Source organism: Mesitornis unicolor, unplaced genomic scaffold (assembly GCF_000695765.1).
Source record: "Mesitornis unicolor isolate BGI_N332 unplaced genomic scaffold, ASM69576v1 scaffold23526, whole genome shotgun sequence".
Classification (NCBI taxonomy): domain Eukaryota; kingdom Metazoa; phylum Chordata; class Aves; order Mesitornithiformes; family Mesitornithidae; genus Mesitornis; species Mesitornis unicolor.
The window spans coordinates 8823-31900 of NW_010189221.1; the positions used below are offsets into that span (position 1 = coordinate 8823).

A 23078-nucleotide genomic window follows, 5' to 3' on the forward strand; every position below is an offset into this window, starting at 1 on the left:
CTTCCCTTCTGTAGGCCTTGCTGAGGAGGCCTTCAGATTCTGTTTCTGAAAATGTGCATGACTTTGTGAGATCTGCAGGAATCCATACGAACGAGATCTACTACTGACAGAGCAGTATTTCATTACACTCACGTACATCAGTGCTGCCAGATCAGATGTAGTAAATAAAGAACAGCTGTTGCTGTGATCAACTTTTATGACAAGCTCCTTCCTAAGTGTGGACAGCAGATTTATTAGGGCAGAACCTAATCTCAAAGGGCACTTCATGCATCTTTATGCTATCTGGTCTGTAAGAAACAACAATTTTCTTAAATGTGAGGAAATCTGTCTTATTCAAGTAAAAAGCCATGATATATGAAAAGATTCCTTATCAACAGCATCCTTAAAGGGGTAATAAATTGATTACATGATAACTGTTCTTATCTGGACTGAACAATAAATTTCCCAAATTGGACTCCAAGTCCCCAGAGGATTAATAAGATCATGACCTACCTCTTCTTTCCAGGCTTGAATATTGAGCTCTGCTAACATAAGAATTGAGCATTCCAGACCAGTGGAATGGGCAAAAGACAAGAAACATCACATTTCTTTACTTACTGTACTTTGCCCTGTCTAATCCAAAGGCAGCTCTTATTAGAAGCTGTCTTTGCAGAAACAGCACTAACAACATGAAGGTTGAGTAATACAGGTCCAGAAGCTTTAGCCAACTTCATGTGTGGCTACACAGGCAAGTTAATGAAACAGTGAAGCATGTATTTACAGCACACCGATGCGAACGCCCAATATAGCTGCTTTTTTATGGATTAAGTAGGAAAACTCCTTCCTCAAAATGGAATAAGCTACCTCACAGAAACACATTTTCAACTTGAAGAGAAAGTATTCCTACTGGGAGCTCACACAAAAGCTGAGCTATAAAGGTACACTGTAATTTACAGCTTATGAATTTCTTCAGACAAACAAGCCCACTGATATCCGCCATAGTCGTCATTCCACCTACCTCAGGTAGCCTTTATCAGTAAACCAGAACCAGCAACTTTCAATTATTTGAATACTAAATATATTTTCCTTTTCATCTTTCTCACTCAGGTCAGCTCCTTAACGAGATTTCTTTCCCTTAATTTTATGGCAAAACTAACTAGAAGATGTCAAGAAAGGTACAAAGACATATGGTAATTCACTGGTGCAGTTCCAAGGGGCAACAAAAAACAGACAGGTTTCAGCAATGAAGGCTGATCCCTTTTTCAAGGTACAACTTGAGTAAAATGACCTTTTTAAAGAAAAAAAAGTTCCAGTGTCCTCAGACATTCTTCACTTGCAGTGTCTATGAAACTCATTCATTGGAGAAACTTTTTCTACAAAGAGTTTATAAACTTCGCATAAATAATCTCTTCGCTACTGACACATTCATCCAAACTCTCTATTACCAAAATTATCCTCATGTCCCTCATTACACAAGCATAATCAAGGTTATATGCTACTGGAAATAAAGTGTTTCAATGGCAATAATGTGTGTATACATCTGTCTTAATTTAATAACAGCATTTTATTACAAAGAAAAATACAATCAGGTGAAGGTACAGAAGTTAAGAAAAATTTATTAGTGTTAATTAATGCTTGAAGGTAGAATTATGCTTCTTTCAATTGGACCCATTAAAGAGACTAATATAGATTTACACAGCAAGCTAAAGATTTTCAAGTGTAGATAATGAGGCAAGCTAGTACTATTTTAACCCCTCTGGAGTATAATCAGTTGATAAGGTTTTGAAATGTTACAAGGTCTAGGACAAAAAGATTAGCTTTAGTTCCTCTAGATCCAAATTGAAACCTAATTAATTAGCAATGTTATAGAAGACAGAAAAGGTTTACTGCTGCTTTTACATATCTCTAATTTCATCTTCAGAGGAAATAAAATATATTTTAAATTATCTATCGCATGAATAGAAGAATGTTCTCTGTTCACGCATTATCCTCTAAACTAATTGTTTAAAAGTCAGAAATTTTAATGCATTCTTCCAAAAATCTCACCTTATTTTAAATAACAACAAAAAAAGTACTAGTGATCTATTTGAGACAAATATCATATATTAAAAACAGCTGGTGGAAAATGTTTCCAAAGAAAAGGGAAAATGGGGGAGAAAAAGCACTATCTGCAGCACTCAGCTTTCAGAAGAAGAATAATTAAAATTCTAAGATAGCGAGTTATCCACTTAAAAGCAGCAGTTAGAAATTCTTTTTCTTGAAACACACTGAGAAATTACATATATATGGCAAGGATACATCACTACTGAGAAAAGTGTTGAGCCATTGTGTAGAACAAAAATGACAGTAATAAAATCAGTACAGCAATCTAGCTACCAGCCTCAAAAGAGTAACATTTTTACCACATAGCTTTTAGAACAAGTATGCATACACCAGATAAGACACAGCAGTGACCATCAAGACCAGAAGTTAAAATAAGGAACAAAGGGGAAAATACAGTGGAAAACTCCAATACAATAAATTTTGTACTGAATTTATGTGCAATAATAGATAAAAAAAACTTAAGTGCTTTAATAAATACTGTATTTATTTGAACCTCTGAATGGTACATTTTTAAATGTTCCACATTATTTCATATTTAAAATGTTTAACACAATATGCAGTTATGCTATAAACTCAGGGCAAAAAAAAAATCTTATTTATCTAAACTGAAGAGTACACCATTTTAATTTAGGTAAGGTGCACAAAAGACTGAAGTATATGAAATTTCAATGTATGTACTCTGTTCTAAAGATATTAGACAGAGAAGTTTTGCAAAAACATGATTTACACTGACTTTTACCCTTAGAGACACAGGTCCCACTCTCTTGAATATTTGAGCACTTTTTTTTCCAGTTTAGATTATACAAAAGTGATTAAAGACCATATTACTTCTCAGTCACAAGTTTTTAAATTAATTATTTTAGTTGATTTTCAGTTAATATCCATTAAAATGGAAACCCTTGAAATAGTTAAAACACCTCATTACAAATAATGCTAATATAATTCTCAATATTAAATAACTACAAGCATCTCACCTAGAGTATGGAGAATATGCTTTCTTATTTACAGTAATTTTAAGAGCACTCTAAAGCATGTCAAGACCACGTCTAAGTAGAATACAAGAGAAGAAAGATTATCTCATGTTTTCCTTCTAGGGTTTTCTTCTTGTTTCTGGCAGCAATAGCAGCTTACATACATATTGAATTATGAGATATGTCATTTATTTGCCTTTTCTCTCTTGCTCAGCATGGATTCATACAATCAGCTGTTTGGTGGCCACTCAGAAATTCCTAGTAAATAAATACCCTATGACAAATTATATTGTTGCAACTGATATCTCTGTACAATGTGTGAAGAGAAAGTGAAAAACAACAGAAGAGACAACTGGATAGCCTCATCTTCCTAGAGGTAACAGATTGGCAGACTACAACAGAAGCCCTGAAGTCCTGCTGTCTATACTTCAACAAAACAGCGTTGTCATTACTGTCAAAACGCACAGTTTCATAAGCAACCTATTTGCACATTGATTACACAAATAATATATTTTTACCCTTAGATTAACAAAGAACAAATCTAGAAAAACAAAATAAATGAGAATGCTCCTTGCTATATTGTTCTCTATGCCAGCCCCAGTCTTTGATTACCAAACCATTAAATCACTCCAAAAACTCAGAAAATTATCCTCAACTTGTTTCAGCCAATGGATGCTGCCAGGTCAGAATGACACCACCTTCATATACAGCTTTTGTATACAGCATTGGACGCTGGCACCGCTGTGCCCTTCACAGCCTCCCCACTGAGTTAGTGATACTCTAAGGGATGCTATTTAAAAGGGCTCTGTTACAACATACATTAAAATTGTGACAACAATCTAAAAAGCAGTTACTGTCCTCTTAATCTAATTCCTCCCATTCTGTTGCCAAGTCCTCCTTTCCTGGCTGCCACTTTTTGTTGGTTCTAATAAGATTTACAGCCTCTCTCCTATTCTAGATAGTAACTGCAACACATAATCAATTTCAAATTTCTGATAAATTTCTATTTCAGCTTCAGAAATTGATATGAAATCACAAAGAGCAATCTCACATAGATGCACACTACAGGTTCACAAGCTGCCCTTCTTGAAAGCACAGTACTGCACACAAATTCTTCTAAACCTCTTACACAGGTATTTTCTCTTCCAGCTAAGGACAGGGTAGAAAGGCAGGAATAACCCTGCATCGCTTGTTTATCAAAATGATGTTCATGCATGCATCAGACACCACAAATCATACCTTCAGCCATGACAATACACACAAACTCCAGTCACCATTGCAATACAAAATTAAAGGATGAATAACCTAATTTCAGTGGTGTTTCTCATCAGTCAGCAGGTGTATTAGGTTTATTTTGAACAAACCAGAGGTAAGTAAGCTCTGGAAATCTGAGTTTACACCACTGGCTACCTCAGTTCAAGCCAGAACCTAGTAAAGGCCATCAGAAACATCACAAAATTTACTGATGATCTGCATGATCATAGAATGATTTGGTTGGAAGAGTCTTTCAAGACCACCAAGTCAAATCATAACCTGTCCACTACTAAAACACATCTCTCTACCCATCTTTTAAATACCTCCAGGGATGGTGACTCGATCATTTCCCTGGGCAGCCAGTCCAGTGCTTGACAGCCCTTTCAGTGAAGAAATTTCTCCTAATATCCAACCTAACCCTAACCTGGCACAACTTAAGGCCATTTCCTCTTGTCCCATCACTTGTTACTTGGGAGAATAAACTGACCCTAACCTCACCACGGCCTCCTTTCAGGCAGTTTTAGAGGGCAATAAGGTCTCCTCTCAAACTCTGCTTCTCCAGGCTAAACCTCAGCTCCCTCAGCCATTCCCCATAAAAACTGTGCTCCAGACCGTTCACCAGCTTCATTGCCCTTCTCTGGACAGGCTCCAGTGCCTCAATGTCCTTCTTGTAGTGAGGGGCCCAAAACTGAACACAGTATAAAAAGCGCAGCCTCACCAGTGCCAAGTACAGGGGAATGATCGCTTCGCTACTCCAGCTGGCCACACTATTTCTGCTACAAGCCAGGATGTCATTGGCCCTCTTTGCCACCTGGGCACACCGGTGGCTCATATTCTCTGGTACCCCAGATAACTCTCTGCCAGGCAGCTCTCCAGTCACTCCTTCCCAAGCCTGTGGTGCTGCATGGGGTTGTTGTGATGCAAGTGCAGCACCAGGAACTTAGCCTTGTTGAAGCTCATACAGTTGGCCTCAGCCCATTGATCCAGCCTGTCCAGGTCCCTTTGCAGAGCCTTCCTACCCTCAAGCAGAACAACACTCCAGCCCAGCTTAGAGACATCTGCAAACTTACTGAGGGAGCACTCAATCCCCTTGTCCAGCTCACTGACAAAGATTAAACAGAACTGGTCCCAGAACTAAGCCCCAGTGAATACCATTTGTGACTGGCCTCCAACTGGATTTAACTCCACTCACCACCACTCTTTGGACCCAGCTATCCATAGTTTTTTAGCCAGCAGAGTATGCATGTCCAGGCCATCAGCAGCTGGTTTCTCCAGCAGAATGCTGTGGGAAATGGTGTCAATGGCTTTACCTCACTGCAGGTACACTACACCCACAGCCTTTCCCTCATCCACTAAGCAGGTCACCTTGTCAACAGGAGGAGATCAGGTTAGTCAAGCAGGATCTATCTTTCATAAACCCATGCTGACTGTCCCTGATCTTGTGTTTGTCTTGAATGTGACACATGATGGCACTCAAGATGATCTGCTCCATGACCCTCCCCAGCACCCAGGTCAGACTGACAGGTCTGTAGTTCCCCAGATCCTCTCTCTGGCCTTTCTTGTAAATATGCATCACATTTGCCAACCTCCAGTCAAGTGCAACTTCCCCAGTCAGCCAGGATTACTGACGGATGATGGAAAGTGTCTTGGTGAGCACCTCCACCAGCTCCCTCAGCACCCTTGGGTAGATCTCATTCAGCCCCATAGACTGTGAGTGTTTAATTGGCAGAACAGGTCACTAACCATTTCCTCTTGGATCACAGCAGCTTTGTTCTGTTCCTGTCCCTGTCTTCCAGCAGGGACACAGAGAACAGCTGTCTGTACTATTAAAGACTGAAGCAAAGAACGCACCAAGTACCTCATCTTTATCTTTATCCTTTGTCACTGTGATTCCCCCTGCATCCAATAAAGGAGGGAGATTCTCCTTGGCCCTCCTTTTGTTGTTAAGATATTTAGAGAAACATTTTTAATTCTATTTCACAGAATTAACCAATTAAAGTTCTAGTTGGACTTCAGCCCTTTAAATTTTTACCCTGCATGACCTCACTTCATCCTTCTAGTCCTCGTAAGTTGCCTGCCCCTTCTTCCAAAGCTCACAGACTTTCCTCTTCTTTCTGAGATCCAGCCTAAACTCCCTGTTCAGCCAGGCCAGTCTTCTTGCTGGCTGCCTCATCTTTCAGCACACAGTGACAGCCTGGTCCTGTGCCTTTATGTTTTTCTTCTTGAGGAATATTCAGCCTTCTTGAGCTGCTTTGCCATTCAGGACAGCCTCCCAAGGGAGTCTGTCAACTAGCCTTCTAAACAGTCCAAAGTTTGCCCTCTGGAAGTCCAAGGTGGCAGTTTTGCTGAACCCTCTCCTTAGTTCTCCAAGAATTGAGAATTCTGTAATTTTATGATCACTACGCCCCAGGCATCCTATAACTATCAAATCACCCACAAGGCCTTCTGTGTTCACATATACCAGGTCCAGCAAGGCATGTTTTCTAGTCAGTGCACTAACCAGCTGTGTCAGAAGATTGTCTTCCACGCACTCGAGGAACCTCCTAGACTGCTTCCCCTCCGCTTTATCATATTTCCAGCAGACATCTGTTAAGTTGAAGTCCCCCATGAAAACAAGGGCTACCAATTGTAAGACTTCTCCCACTTGCTTGTAGACTATTTCATCTGTCTCTTCATCCTGGTTGGGCAATCTCTAAGAGAGTCCCATCATGATATCTGTCTTGGCCTTTCCCCTGATTTTTACCCATAAACACTGAATGCTATCATCACCATCACTGAGCTCAAGGCAATCAAAACATTCCCCTAACATACAGGGCAACCACACTGCCTCTTCTTCCTTGCCTATCTCACCTGAAGAGATTATACCCATACATGCAGCGCTCCAGTTGTTAGTTGTCCCACCATGTTCGTGTGATAGTAACTATGTCCCATATATAACTATATAGGATATATATCCTATATAGAACTATATAACTATATTTCCTGCTGCATGATGGTTTCTACTTCCTCCTGTTTATTGCCCATGCTGCATGCGTTCATATAGATGCACTTCAGTTGGGCTACTGATCCCACCACCCTTCTGAAGGGAGAATTCTTAATACCTAAGTGATTATTTGCTGCTGTTTCTAACCAATCCATGATGGCGCAGAGCACACCCTCAGCAAGTTTGCTGACGACACAAAACTAGGAGGAGTGGCTGATATGCCAGAGGGCCATGCTGCAGTTCAGCAGCTGGACAGGCTGGAGAAATGGGCTGAAAGGAACCTCATGAAATTCAAGAAAAAAGTCCTGTACCTGGGGAGGAACAACACAATACATGCTGGAGGCTGCCCAGCTGGAAAGCTTTGCTGAAAAGGATCTGGGCGTCCTGGTGAACATCAGCTTGACCATCAGCCAGCAACGTACCACTGTGACAAAGATGGCAAATGGTATCCTGGGCCACATTAGGCAAAGTACTGCCAGCAGATTGAGGGAGGTGATTCTTGCTCTCTACTCACTAGAGAGGCCATACCTGGAGTCTTGTGTCCAGTTCTGGGCTCCATAGTACAAGAGATACAAAGCTGCTGGAAAGAATCTAGCAAAGGGCCATGAAGATAATTTGGATGCTGGAGCAACATTCCTATAAGGAAAAGTTGAGACCTCTGGCTGACTCTGTTCAGTCTAGAGAAGTAAAGGCTTGGAGGGAATCTCATCAATGTATATAAATACCTGAAGAAAGGATGCAAAGTAGATGGAGCCAGGCTCTTTTCAGCAGTGCCCAGAAACAGGACAAGAGGCAAAGGGCACAAACTGAAACACAGGAGGTTCGTTCTGAACATCAGGAAACACTCTTCCACTGAGAGGGTGAAGAAGCATTGACACAGGTTTCCCAGGGAGGTTGTGGAGTGTCCATTCTTTGAGGTACTCAAAAGCTGTCTTGGCACGGTACCGGGAAACTGTCTCTAGGTGACTCTGCTTAAGCATGGCTTCCAACTTCAACTATTCTCTGATTCCATGAAAAACTATGTATCAGTCAGCCTTTTATCCCCAGGAACTGGAAGATTTAGACATCTGAAAGCATGCCCTAGATCTTTTGCTATAAGCTTTATTATCTGTGAAGTAATTCTAATTCTTTTTTTCCACATCACACTTGTTATGTCTGATTATAACTTTTTTCTTATTAATGTTCTGAATAATACGGAAAAGCACATTCTGTTCTCCTTGTAGTCTTGAGTAGGTAGTCATTTGAGATTTATGGAGAAAAAGAAAGTACAATGTTTATTGTTCTCCTATGTTTATTTAGTATTTTTTAGTGTTGGATTTCATAAGTATCACATTTCAAATACTATGAAGGGTTCAAAAGCTTTGATTACATTTCAAATAATTATTTTGAATTTCAGAAATTGTACTCTTACTTCCTCAATTTCACCAAGAGCTTGGCTCAATATATGGTTTTCATTTATTTTTTTTTTCTGATACACTACACTCAGTTTTGAGTGAACAGTTCAGTACAGAATACACATGATGTAAGACTTCTGCGTGGCATTTTGCATTTGTCATTATTGTTTTAGAGTTTATGCTAACAGCTTAATAAAAACTGCCACAGGTTAGTAACACTAAAATACATAGCTGTATTACTTTTAGGATACTACACTTTAGTACTTATTACTCTAGAGATGTTTTATTTTTGTATTTGTCAGGATGGCAAATCTTTCCAAACCATCGGCACGTTACAAACCTAAATATAGTCAGAACTCTTTTAGATTAAAATCCAAGTTCAAGTTAGTCCATTAGGCAAAATTAGGCAATGAGCTGATAAAACTTTACAAAAGAGGTTTAATCTAAAACCATAGGAAGTTTTTAGGTGAAAGGTCAACTGTTTGAACAACTCAGAAGTGTTTAATTAAGATTATAATCTGAGTCACCTGCAATCTTCACGTTAAGACACAAGAGCAAACTATTTCCACATCTTAGGGAATCTAAATTTGATGTCAATGTTAAAAGTTTTTTAAACTGATCTACTTAAACATAATACAAACCTGTTCAAGGGTTTCTATTTTGCTGTCTTTGGCTTGCAAAATCTCTAAAACCTTTCTGTCCTTGACTTCAGCTTTCTGCTTTTCTCTGGAAACAAACAAAAAAAGTAGACACTTTATTAGTCATAATATGCAGCTAATAATTTGAATTTTTCATGTCCTGATAATGAATGTCATTTTAAAACACAGAAAATTAAATTATCTGAAGCTGACAGGCCTTGCAGAATTAATCAGGAAGCATACAGCAAGTGACAGCAAATTACATCTGTAAACAGCTAACACAACTTTCTTCATGAAGAAACAAAAGCAAGAGGTAAAGTTCTTCTGTCAGCTACATGGCATTTCTATGTCTGAAAAAAACCCGTTTTGAGCATCATGGATAGCTATTTTGATATCTTTCACATAAATAGAACCTATAACTTCTACTGGGCAGGGAAAAAGACAGCTGAGAAACTTGGGTAATGGGGATGAGCAAAGCCTCTCTATGTGGTTAATAAGTGCAGAGCTATAATAATCTCTGCAACAGTTCATAGAAAACTAGCTGGTGAGTTATTAACACTTCGTTTAACAAACCACCTCATCTCATTGTGATCCTATTTCTTGACAGAGTTTTAAATGTTGATGGCATTACTGGTTTCTGTTTTCATTGGAAAGAAAACAAACATTGCATTAGTAAGGCTACACATAGATTCCTTAGCACAAGACTGAGTTCCTATCACATATCTGCAACAAGAATTCTGAGAAACATATATTCCCTAAAAATGGCCAAATACTTCAGGCATCCCCAGCACCACAAGTGACAGAGAAGCAGAAACTCATTCAGACTATCCCTGTTTTCAGGGATACTACCATTAAACTTTCATCATAGCTGGATATAAGTCACCCCTAAAAGCCAGAGAATTCTACGTGCACAACTTCTGTTCTGCCAAAATGGGAATAATTCAGAAGTGGAAGGGAATGGAAGAGGGGTACCCATGAGTCTGTAAATCTGACCAAAACTGGATGAGAATACCCAGCTGTGCACAGAACATTTCCTCTGCTGAAGCATTTTGTAACAGAGACTAATAAGGACAGTAGACATTATGGACAATTTTTTTTCCCCGCTATTGCATATTCTACTGTTATCAGTGATTTTAAAAGCTAAACTACACTGTTCCCACAGGCTACCCAATACCATATTTTTTATTAAATAAAGTTCTATGACTGCTAAAATATCTAGTCTGATTTTGAGTAAATAAAGAATTAAATAAAAATGGTATGGAATTTAAAGTAAGGTTTTTGGACACCAAGGTCTCAAGGCATGATAACTGTAAGTAGCACTCTCCTACAGCAAACACAGCAGCACTGATGTGTTGGAGTACTGGAAGAAAACTAAGAAAAACTTAGCTGAAAAGACATGCATTTAAATTACATTAAGGTAGGAGAAAAATATATATGGGACCTTCAACCAACTTCATTAATTGAGCTGTTAAGTATTTACAATATATTAAAAAAAAAAAAGCCCACTGGAATATGGGGGGAAAAAAATTCAGGCACTGTCAAGAAGCTGATGATGATCAATGACTGAGACAAACTCCTGTTTAGCTAATTAGAACCACTGATGAGCAATAATGATGTGAGCTAAGAATATTTGCAGACTTCTTTAGGATGAAAAATGGAGTGAAGAGAAGCTGTCAATTTGTACAAGTTTTAAGCTCCAATCACTTTTCCCATGAGTACTACCTATTTTAAATGTTTAACACAGATGTATTTAGCTACAAAGATTATCAAGATTCAGCTTCCCACAAAAATGAAGAAACTGAGAAAATATTCTTAAGCTTAATTCTTTTCCTGTGTTACAATTTTTATTTATGTATTATGCTATACTTTACACAACTGGACAGGACAGTATTTTTGAGGTTTGGCAAATTTTTAATGGCTTGTTCAAAATGAAACATTAGAATATGATGAAACATTCAGCTATGAATGAAGCATGAAAATATAATATGCACTACAAAAACATTAAGTTTTTGAAAAGCAGACATTTGTTGAAGTTTAAAAAACATCATGCTTCCTAAAATCTTCAGCAAAAGCAGCCTGAGAAAAGAGGTATCTTATATCCGACCAGAGGTCTTAATCAATTAAGCAATTCACCATTTGTCAAGAAAAAGTAATTCAGAGTTGTATATAACTCTGTCATTTTTTCATTAATTAAATTAAAATAATTTTAGCTAATAAACTGAACCTGCTGTTTACATGTTTCAAGGAGTAAGTCCTTTTAATTTTACAAGCAAAAGGATTAAAAAAAACACCAAACAAACTCATCTACAAATTTGGCCTTAAATAACTTAGAAAGTTAAGGTTACACTGCAAACTTTGGTCTGTACAGTGAAGAACAAATGTTAAATTTAAGAGTATACCTATATAACTGAAAATAAGCTGCTTCTAAAAATAGTTACTTTTGAAATATATTCTTTGAATCTAAACAGAACTAGAAAGGCTACAAAATAGCAGCTCACATGATAGAGTAATTAATTTGATTATCATTCTTCCCAGTCCTCCAACTGTTTTACAGACTTACACAAATGCAGACATTGAATGCTGTTATTAAATAGATAATGAATTGCCCAAGTGCAAAGTGAAGTTGTAGAGCACAGACCATCAATGCTACTGTAAATATGCCACTAACACTGTAATTTACTGCGTACAGCCACATCCCTGTGGTTGCAGTCAGTGGTTGGCAAAAACAGAGACAGTGCCTTAATCTTCCAGCTAGAAACCTTACTGTGTTTCTGTGTTCCTAATAAGGAGAGAGAAAAAACAGAGTTAAATAGTTTTAATTTAATAAGGAGTTTATGTCTACCTCAGATTCTAGAAGTTCCTTATACTTCATGATGAATTATAACAAATGCTTTTTATTTTTTTTATTTTAATACTTACAAATAGTAGTTTTAAAAGATTTAGAAAGCATGGAGCAAAAAAGGCATTTAAATTGATACCACACATTTTGTACTTTTCTAAGAGAGCAGTTATTTTCTACAGCAAAATTGCATACGGCCATTTATATTTCTTTACAAAAATAATTTAAGAGCCAATTAAACAAAAAAATTAAAATTAATAAACAAAAAAAAATTAAATAATTTCCTTAGTAAATTATTTATAGAGCCAGTTCTATGTTTCATGTTATGTATCAAAATGGAAAAGCATCACTACAGAAAGGTAAATTTTCTTGCATCTCTAACTTGATTGATTTAATTCATTAGATGATTTATTAAGGGTTCTTATTTTAAGCAATGTACATAAAATACTAAACATATTTTTACACTAGAGTAGTAAAGAAAACAGTGACATTTTTCCCAAATAATTCTGTAAACATTTTTCATCTAAAATACAGTCTCTTACAGTGTTCAAAATACCAGCACTTCAGAACAGACTGCTTTAACATCTGCACATCACAAAGGTTTCCCCCAAGGATTTTTAAATGATGCCTGCCTGTGCTGAATAAAGTGCTAACTTGCACCTTGCATTTCAAACTGTGTCCTGAGCAGCCATTCAGTTGGTACACCACCAGCTGAATTCCCAGAGGCCACTGTTCAATCAGGCTTGACTGCAATTATCATGTCAATATTTTGTGCTCCGATATGCAGATATGCACACATGCAAGCTGCATAATACCTTCTTCTCCATGGAATGTTGACTTATGTTCAATGATCTGAGAATTTTTAATGAAACAGGATATTAAACTTTCATCAACTGTAGAAAATCACAATTATTTGACCTTAGACAGAAAGGTTGTACTCTTATGTTCATATTATGCTGTCCACTTTATTCAGTGATAATAACTAGGGAGTCCACTTCATTTTAAACTCAGAGTGACAAAACAGTAATGGCCTTTAAAAGTGTGTTAGATCTTCTTTAATTCCATGTTTTCCTGTCATTCTGCTTCCTACTAATCTGCAGAAGAGTAAAATGGTAAGTGGTTTCAAAAAGCTTCTGCAAGCTATTTATCATTACTTCAAAAGCAGCAAGATGAACTTTAAATTACTTTTCAATTAACATGAGCAATCATATTGCTCATTCATAAAGCACATGCACTTATCCTTTTACGTAAAAAGTACTTATAATTTCTAGTACATCTGTATATAGTCAGTCAGTGAGGAATCTATGTCAACTCGTTTAATGTTTCGTTCACAATTTGCTATTCACAGGATGCAGGAAACCCACAATGTAAGTTCCTGGGACTAACTTGCAAAAAATTCTTTGGTTATTTCTGATCACCTGCTCTTCAGCCATGTCTTCATCCATTTGAGCACTTTTAGACACATGTAACTCCCCAGGAAGAACAACAACAAAACTCTCTCTTAACCCCTGCCACTAACATTCACGTTACCACTGTTTCTCAGAGAGACCTGAAATGATAAATCCATTTTTGCTCTTTGTTAAGACTTGCAAGGCACAGCAGACTTGGAATTTAGGGGTGGAAAAACATCTATGCAAGGCAAGCTTACCAAATATAACTATCTCATTTAATGTTTATCAGGAGGAAGGAGCCAGGCTCTTCTCAGTGACAGCCAATGACAGGACAAGGGGCAATGGTGCAAGCTGGAGCATAGGAAGTTCAACCTGAACATGAGGAAAAACTTTTTTACTGTGAGGGTGACAGAGCACTGGAATAGCCTGCCCAGAGAGGTTGTGGAGTCTCCTTCTCTGGAGACATTCAAAACCAGCCTGGACACGTTCCTGTGTGATCTAGTCTAGGTGATCCTGCTCTGGCAGGGAGGTTGGACTGGATGATCTTTCGAGGTCCCTTCCAACTCCTAATATTCGTTGTGTTTCTGTGATCTGCAAAGGCATCATCTAGCGTAACACAATCCCTATTTACAGCTACCAAGTCCTGTATCACTGCCACAGTTTGATCATTAATGAATCCTGTACATCTCCTTTCCATAAGAAAGGAAAGAAGTCAGCTTGAAGCCCTACAGAAAAATTAGAGTCAGTTGACCTGCCGAGATTTCACATATTATAAGAGAAAAGTCTTAAAGGAGAGTTCTCAAAGTTTGCAAAAATATTTCAAAACCTTGGATACTTTCATCTGAACCCCAACTCTGAGTTTACATATGCATTTACCTGTAAAAGGTATTTTCTAGCACTTTCTTTTTTCCAACTCATCATCAAAAAAAGTGTTTCAAAAAGGCAATGAACTAGAAATAGCATGCTTTTTACATAATACTGAGATCAATAGTATTTAAAGTAGCTGGAAAGTATACTAACATGAACAGTACTTTTACAATGGCTTGTTCGAAGATACCTGGAGGCTTTTACATATCCCAAAGGCATTCCTCATTTGCACAGTAAAGATAATTTTTTGTTTATACTGGAATATTAAAATGGGAATATAGTTACAGTTATCCAGTAAGAACCGCAAAGACTGCTGAAAAGTAAAATATCATTGGTGTATTACAGGAATCAACAGCACAGCCATAAAAAGGTACCAGCTACATTTTTACAATTTTATAACAGGTGAAATTCTATTTTGGGACCATGAAAGCACTTCAAAATGCCAGACAAATAATAGAAATCTACTATTAATTCCCCATTATGTTTCCCAAGTCATGCTTTCCACGTTTTCCTGGTTTGAGAAAAAGATACTATAGGGAATTGTTTAATGCTACAAATAAAATTAATGCCACAAATATAAATTACCTGACTGTATGGCTAGTAATGCCCACTCAATTTCTTCTAATACATAGTTTGGTTTTTTCCATAACACATCTGTGGTGTCCATAGTTGTAAGTGAACATTTTGTCCTTTCACACCTGCATCTTTTTATTCCTGTCACTGTAACCTCTTGTTTTTGTCAGTTGAAGGACTGAAATCCACTAGACAATATTGTTTGGTTCATTATATATATGTATAAATTATCCAGAATACACATGACCGCACTTTCTTAGATTCTGCCTGCTTCCATTAGGTAGCTGGCTTCTGATCTGAGGTAGTTTATAACAAAGATTTGGTGAACACTGAACATTTTTCGGTTACGGAATTTTTGGTGGAAAGAACACCGAAAAATTAAGTTATGCAAACATTGGTGGTATCCATGTCACAAGCAGAAACAACAGAAGGTTTTAATCAACTTCATTATGTTTGTATCTATTGATCTCAAAATCTCCTAGTAAGCCAGGGCAAGATAGAAAACGTTATCAACTTGGCTACATCTGTGTCAATGTTGTCCCTACTACAGATAAGGGTAAAAAGTCTCTAAAAATACTCAAGATGGCTTTTATCAAATTTCAGTGTAAGTTTTCAATGTCCAGCTCTTGTCAGATACAACCATTTTATAGCCACATACAATATAGCAAAACAGGCTGTGAGCACCACAGATCTGCTGAGTGATGTGCTTCAGGAATTACTTTGCTTATAACTGTTTCTTGGTAATCCCATCTCTTTACCCTTTAAATACAGGTATTTTTCCTAGATTAACAAAGTCAGAAAATAACTTGTCCTGTAATTTTCTGGGTAACAGTCGCACTATATAGCAGATTCCCTGGAAATCTAATAACGATATTGGAACAGAGAAACTGATTTGCTGCTATAAAGAAGGTAATAAGACACGTTTCCTTCCCCTCTACTCTGCCCTGCTGAGACCCCATCTGGAATATTGTGTCCAATTCTGGGCCCCTCAGTTCAAGAAGGACAGGGAATTGCTTGAAAGAGTCCAGCACAGAGCCACAAAGACGATTGAGGGAGTGGAGCATCTCCCTTCTGAGGAGCGGCTGAGGGAGCTGGGTCTCTTTAGCTTGGAGAAGAGGAGACTGAGGGGAGACCTCATTAATGTTTATAAATTTGTAAAGGGTGAATGTCAGGAGGAAGGAGCCAGGCTTTTCTCTCTGATGTCCAATGACAGGACAAGGGACAATGGGTGCAACCTGGAGCATAGGAGGTTCAACCAGAACATGAGGAAAAACTTTGTTACTGTGAGGGTGACAGAGCACTGGACCAGGCTGCCCAGAGATGTTGTGGAGTCTCCTTCTCTGGAGACATTCAAAACTCGCCTGGACATGTTCCTGTGCAACCTAGTCTAGGTGATCCTGCTCTGGCAGGGGGGTTGTACTGGAGGATCTTTCGAGGTCCCTTCCAACTTCTGATATTCGGTGTGATTCTGTGAAGATAAAAACTTTTCTGAAAGTATGCGAGTGTGAAGAGGTACAGTCATGAAAACAAAAGCTACTTAGGAAAAGATTATGGAAAGTTATAGCTGGAAAAGTTAGTAGAGAACACACAGGACTATAATTTGGTTGTGCAGAAGATTCACAGGTGAAGCTGGGCTAGAAATCCAAATCAGCAATTAGACCATTCTCAGGCAAAATAGATGAAGCCACTTCAATTAAATAGAAAAATACACACTATTGCTCCATCTGTCAAATTAAAGCAACTCCAAAATTCAAAGTTGTGATTAACAAAACTACTATATACTGAGTGGGTCTTATTCAAACCTATTCCAGGATTCTCTGCGGTAATGATAACACCTAAAAAGATGCTGTGTAAGCAAATTCTTCTTTCTTAATTCCGTAACTTTGAGAAGTATGGGAAAGGTATGATATAGATGTATATAGCCTTGAGTCCATGAGAAGTGTTCTAAAGCATTAGTGCTCTCCTGAAAGAAGAGAGGACATAAAAAAAAACCCAAGCACCTTAACAGAATATGTTGTTGTGCTTTCACACAAGAGGATCAATCACCAGCCTCTACACAACGTGCAAAGTGGATACACAGAATGTATCTTTACCTTCGTATATAATAGACTTATTATACAGCAGATTTCTGTAGAAAGTCTTCTGATAGGCTGAACACTACATTAAAAGGGTTTCCTACCCCTTTTAAAAACATTTCCTACCATTGTAAAAAATTCAGCTGATCATGTTTGTGGACATCAAGGTGGTATTTTAGAGCCCTATTTCATTGTATCAATCAGCATAATGTACACACAATTACCAACTTCTGTTCTAAATAAAATATAAAATCATTTAAAGCAAAAGATTAACTACCAAGTATAACAAAATTCCTAGACATGGAAAAGGACAAAGACTGACTATCTCATAAAGGCATACAATTCAACACCTCGAAATAATTCATTGTATTCACCATTACTTAAAGGCATGCTTTTTAACATTTCTATGCTTCAATTTGTCTTAATAGCCTGATTTCTTTATATATGCAACACAAATTAAAAAATATTAACAAGCCTGAACACTTGTTTCTACCTGATTAAGTTTCATGTAGAAGAGCTCAAATTTACCATATTGTTCAGCTATCTATAATATATGGTTAAGCCAAAACAATTTTTTAATGTTTTCAATATACTTGTGCTTATGTACATGTAATATTTTTGCATACATTAAATACTATCTTTATACATTTTAAGCAGTTCTTGCATCTTTATGTTTTTCAAAGGAAGAAGACTGATACTATCACCACTGTCCTCATGCAAATACGACCAAATCATGAAACAAGTCAGTCAGAATCTGCATTTCAACATAAATGCATGATGCTGTAAAATGCTGTAAATCTATTCCTAAGTCTTCCTCATATATTAAAATTACTTCCCAAATCAAAGCATACTAGCAATGTAATAGTAGTACACTGACCTAATAGCCAAGCTACTACTCTCTGCAGGTAAGTGTCGCAGCACAGAGCCAGAAGTTACTTGACATCATTGCTGGTGACCACATGTGAATTCTCAGGTATCAGCTGTCTTAAAACAAGCTGCCTGTGCTTACATCATCAATTTCTTCCCCTGGTATGGATGCTTTAGAATATTAGTTTTAGCTACATGATCATACTGCACTTTTCAGCAAAGTTTTCAGCGCTTTATGCAATGCAGAATATGGGACAATGCTATAGTGAATGCATTCCAATCTAAAGAACTTAACACTTTATTTTCAAAAGTGGAAGAACATTTATTGATCAAGATCAGAAAAGAAAGACGTGAACAAAAAAACCAGGCCTTTCAAGATCAAAGCACTGAACAGGAACCCAAAAGAGCTAGCTAGGACCCCTCCTGGTTCAATGGTAAGATTCCCAAGTAACACTGGGAAGCCATTTGAAGAAATTAAAACCCATTTTTTATTTTCAAAAAATCCACTTTTCCATTTTAAAAGAGGGAACTCATGGCACCCTGGGAAACCAGACAGACAAATCCTTTCTAAGAAAATCAAGCATTTGAATTCTGTCAGACTACCAACTTATTCAAATTCTCCTTATCTTTGGCTTACAAAAAATCTGAATTTGTAAATATTAGCGTTCTAAAATGGTCAATCATTACATACTGTGATGATTACCTAACATTTACAGCAATCAGATGATAACATGCAAGTACCATACAGAAATAATCATCATTAATAACCTCAGAGAAGTAATAGCTAAACTGCATGGTCATCTGTTCTGCTACCATGTCTTAGCCTTTCACTTCTTTAAGAATACATACATAAATTACGTTTATCTGCAACTGTTATCCAATCACTTATGATACCTGAAAATGTCATTTACCTCCTCCCGTTCTTTCAATAGAAAAACGGAATATACAGTACATTTGTAATTTAAAAATTGAATTAAACCGCAACAGAGCAACCACAGTGAAAACAGATTTTGAAGTATGCTCCAACTGATACAAAAAAGGAAACTTGCAACACATTCTAGGTAATCTTGACAAGATTTAACACTGAAATTTTTGTAACACATTTTAAAAATCCTACATAGTTGTCAATGAAAAAGATAAAGAATATGGTATCAGTAGAGGGGGTTTTGTTTGTTGCTTTTTCTAGTATCATGTTAAATTTTTAAACTCACCTTTCTACAACCAAGCTGACAGCTTGAGTAAGATCTGAGTTTGACACCTGGAGACGTTTCCACAGGGACCACACAAATTCTTTATCAGCCTTAGAAACAGAGGAAAAAAAAAAATATATATATTAAATGTATTCTAAGCCTTATGAAAATGTTATACTATGCATGTATGTACTTTCCCAAATGTGTATTTTCTACTGTATATAACTTGTTATTTTGCAGTGTTGCATTTTTATTTCAATATGGTTTAATTACTGGAAGCATCAATATTGATGTAGTTATGTTATAAACTAAAACCATACTGTGCCAATTACATAAAAATGTTAGGGGAAAAAAAAAGTCATCAAAAGATGAAGACAAGAAGAACAACAGGAAAGCATATGTACATAAAACATGGACTAGACAAACAGAAGATCTGTTAAAACCAGCCTAACATTAAATTAGAAATTAGTAAGCCAATAAGATCACATTGGAAGCCAGGTCTATTCTGCAGGTAAAAATCATAGGAGTGCAGCTTAGTCTACCTTTTACTAGTTTTTGAATGTTGAAGAGAAATAGAATTTGCATGAGGACAATAAATGACCGAAAAGGAAAAGCAACACTACTACAGCTATCCATTTCTCCAGCTCCTTCTTCTCCCAAGCTTCTGGAATCTAATCTAAGATACCACAGGTATCATTAGTTAACCATTAACATCAGGTAAACAAACACCACAGTATCTCATCTCTGCACAACTCTATCTTAAGCCTGATCATCAAATAAAGCAAAAGATCCAAGTTCCTATCTTCACCTCCACTGCTTGGTTTCTCATAGATTTCCCACTGAATTTTTAATTTTTTATGAATAAGAACAGATCGTACAGTACTAGGTCACAGTACTATGAGCTCTTGACTTGAAACAGCTAAAAGCAATGGTCATCTAATACACAAAACAGCTCAACAGAACTACAAGTTTTACAGGCTTCACAAGAGTCAATAAAGACCACACACTGTATGATTAGAGTAAGCCTTAGAAGCAGAAATTGTATTTTCTATTCTTGCTATTATTTCTTTTCATTTGCTCCCAGTTTTGCCTTCTAGGAAGCAGACTTGAACTTTACAAGTAATATCAGTTCCAGCACATGACAATCACTCCATCTTAATGTTTCTCTTTCTTCAAAACGAGACAACTATATTCAATATGAAATTAAAAGAGCTCTCTAAAGCCAGCAGACTTTTATCAACATTTATCAGTGTACTGAGTTTAAGTTATTTTATCAAGATTAATACTGCAACAGCCAGATACACTGAATTATGGATTTATCAAACTATTATAAGAGAAGAAATAGGAAAGACTGTTGCACTTATTTTCTCTATGATTTTTAAGGTAAGCCTCAAATAGTTTTTTAAACGTTCTGACGTGTCTCTTATTCAAATTTAGAAATTGAAATCTTTCTTAATTTTAAAATTGCATAGAGAAGTGTGGCAATGCTGAACATCTGAGAAAACATAAGAATACTTAGCAAGTGAAAAGTAAGTGGTTTTATGATTGCTGGTTTACAAGATATCTTCCTCTTTCAACTATTATTGCAATTTGTAGTTTACATTTATTTAAATCTTTAAATGCCATCAACTTCAACTAACCAAGGAAGAAAACTTTACAGAGATGTGATGCCTTATCGAGGTATTGCTATAAATCCAGAAAAAGTCAACTACATACTATAAGAATGCATGCTACTGACAAATCTAAATGGCTTTCTGATCATGCTAGAAAGCAAATAAAACAAAGGCTCTAGCCACAGAGATCTTACACTTAAAGATTATTATTAGCTGGACTACAGCTGTAGTTCATCTTTCATAAAACCAAACAAATTTAATCTAACTGACTCTGTAGGATGTACACAACTTTAAAAGTGTTGACAGGGAGACTTCATTTCTGGTATTTCCAAACAAAACCAAACAGTTAACAAAAAACTTTGTGTAGAAAAAAATAAGGCACAGACTGTGCTTTAAAAACCCTTGAAAAGAAGTTCATCTTTCCCCAGACAAATTGAGTCAGCACTGTAAGGACCCTTTTCAAAACCAAAAGCAATCCTGCTTTGTGCAAGCAGATAGTAACTAACTGGATTATGGTGCACTATGGTGCATGACTATATACATTTTTTTGAAGAACAAGAACATCAAAACTAAGCCATATGGCATACAGATAAAAACTTAAGTGACTTCACAACAGTATTTAAGTCTTTATTCAGTAGAAGTGCTAAAAATAAGTTCACTTTCAGATAGGATTTAAGTTAAAAGACAAACTGTAAGCACCATATTAATTAGGTTACTCAGTTCAGGTCAAAAAGATGGCTATCAACATCTTTTAAAAAAAAAGTACAATTGCTCATTGTGTGCTACCACCTTATGCCACTGAATATCCTGGATTTTTCTATGTATCTAGTCCTAAAGCCTTTTTTTCATGCATCCTCAAAAAAGTCACCATCTCGTGTAAATGCCTTCCATATCAGCTGAAAAGTCACAATGTATGTACATTGTGAACCACACATGACCTACTGCTTCTTCTCAGGCAAAGAGAGAATGAAAAATAATGTTTTTCAGTTTTGGATACACTGCCACAGGCCTCCAGAAAGCATTAGGATCTCCACAGAATACTGAGTAATTATAACATCCAAAAATATCTTGTATTTATGCTGGAAGCTTAGCAAAGAAAAATCACACAGCCAAACAAAAACTCACTAAATAATAACAATGGAAATATTATTTATTTTCAATCATTCAAAAGGACAGTAGTTTTTACACTCTAAATTACACCACTTAAAGTATAAGGAAATCTTTAAAGGCTAATGGAGGAATAAACCACTATATTTAATAAACTAATATAACAGAATTAATAAACTTGGGTGCAAATGATCTCTTTTAATTGAAAAAGCAGTTCATATTCATCTCCAAGCTCAGTAACTATTTCAAAGCTGTCCAAGGAAGAATAAAATCAACTCCAAGTTGTACTCATGTCAGTGAAACTGGCACTCCTTACTAAGTCCTGCAACATTTCTGTCTGTGCTGAAAGAACAGTAGATGAAAAAGCCATCCTAACTTAAAGAAGTTTGCTTGTAGTAAGGAATATTTCTTGCACACTGCAAACAGCGTGCACAAAATAAACTTTAAAAACCCAGCTAAACAGAACAGGCTAAATAGTGTCCATTTTAAAAAAAAAGAAAAACAAACAAAAAAAACAACCAAAAACATTCCCAAATTGTCTGGAAATAAGTGAAAAATTACTGGAATTTCCTGCACTGCAAAACAGTGCCATTTCAATAAATACTGTTTATTTTTGATGATGGCAGGAACTGGTATTGAAAGTTACTCCTCCAATCTATGAAAAAAAAAATGTTATCTGCAGTTCAAAATCTGTGAGCTGTATTACATTAAAAAGAAATTTTACATGGAAATGTACAAAACTTCTCATTATCACAATAAAACACTAGTAAAACAGTCAGTGAATGCTAAGTTACCATAAAATGTGACTTCCTTCTCTTTAACATGTCAAACATTTTAATAACTAAAACTGTTTCATTTAAATCTATAAGTAATTAAGCATTTTGTATAACAGCATTAGTATTAGACAAAAATTGTTACAGTTTTAAGAGGGAAAGAAGTCTTAACAGCCTTTTTAAGCTCTTGGCACAAGTAACGGACTTGGTAAGGCTGTTCCTTGAATGGTCTTGGGAGCCAAACAGTTTTTCCCAAAAAAGGGCTGCTTAGACTGTCTGAAGTTGGCACAGAAAAATACTACAGCTGTCAAGGCCTGGGATGTATCAATCTTCAGCATACCCAAGGAAGTCAGCCCACTCAAGTGTACATTAACAGCTCAAGAGGTCAGCAAGAGCATACCTTGAACAGCTGAGAACTTACATATACAAGGCAGAATACAGACATCATCTGAAAGTTAGTG

The 23078-nt window shown here is 36.6% G+C and overlaps 1 protein-coding gene across 1 annotated transcript in view; it reads right to left on the reverse strand.

The window, feature by feature from the left end:
• LOC104541851 (centlein-like) overlaps positions 1-19234 on the reverse strand; it is a gene marked incomplete at both ends in the record, with an annotated part of 27823 nt that extends 8589 nt beyond the window's left edge. Inside the window, 2 exons of the mRNA XM_010186001.1 lie at positions 9326-9410; positions 19146-19234. Coding sequence (XP_010184303.1) covers positions 9326-9410; positions 19146-19234 — 174 coding nt within the window. The remainder of the gene's footprint in view (positions 1-9325; positions 9411-19145) is intronic.
• Positions 19235-23078: the final 3844 nt, after the last annotated feature.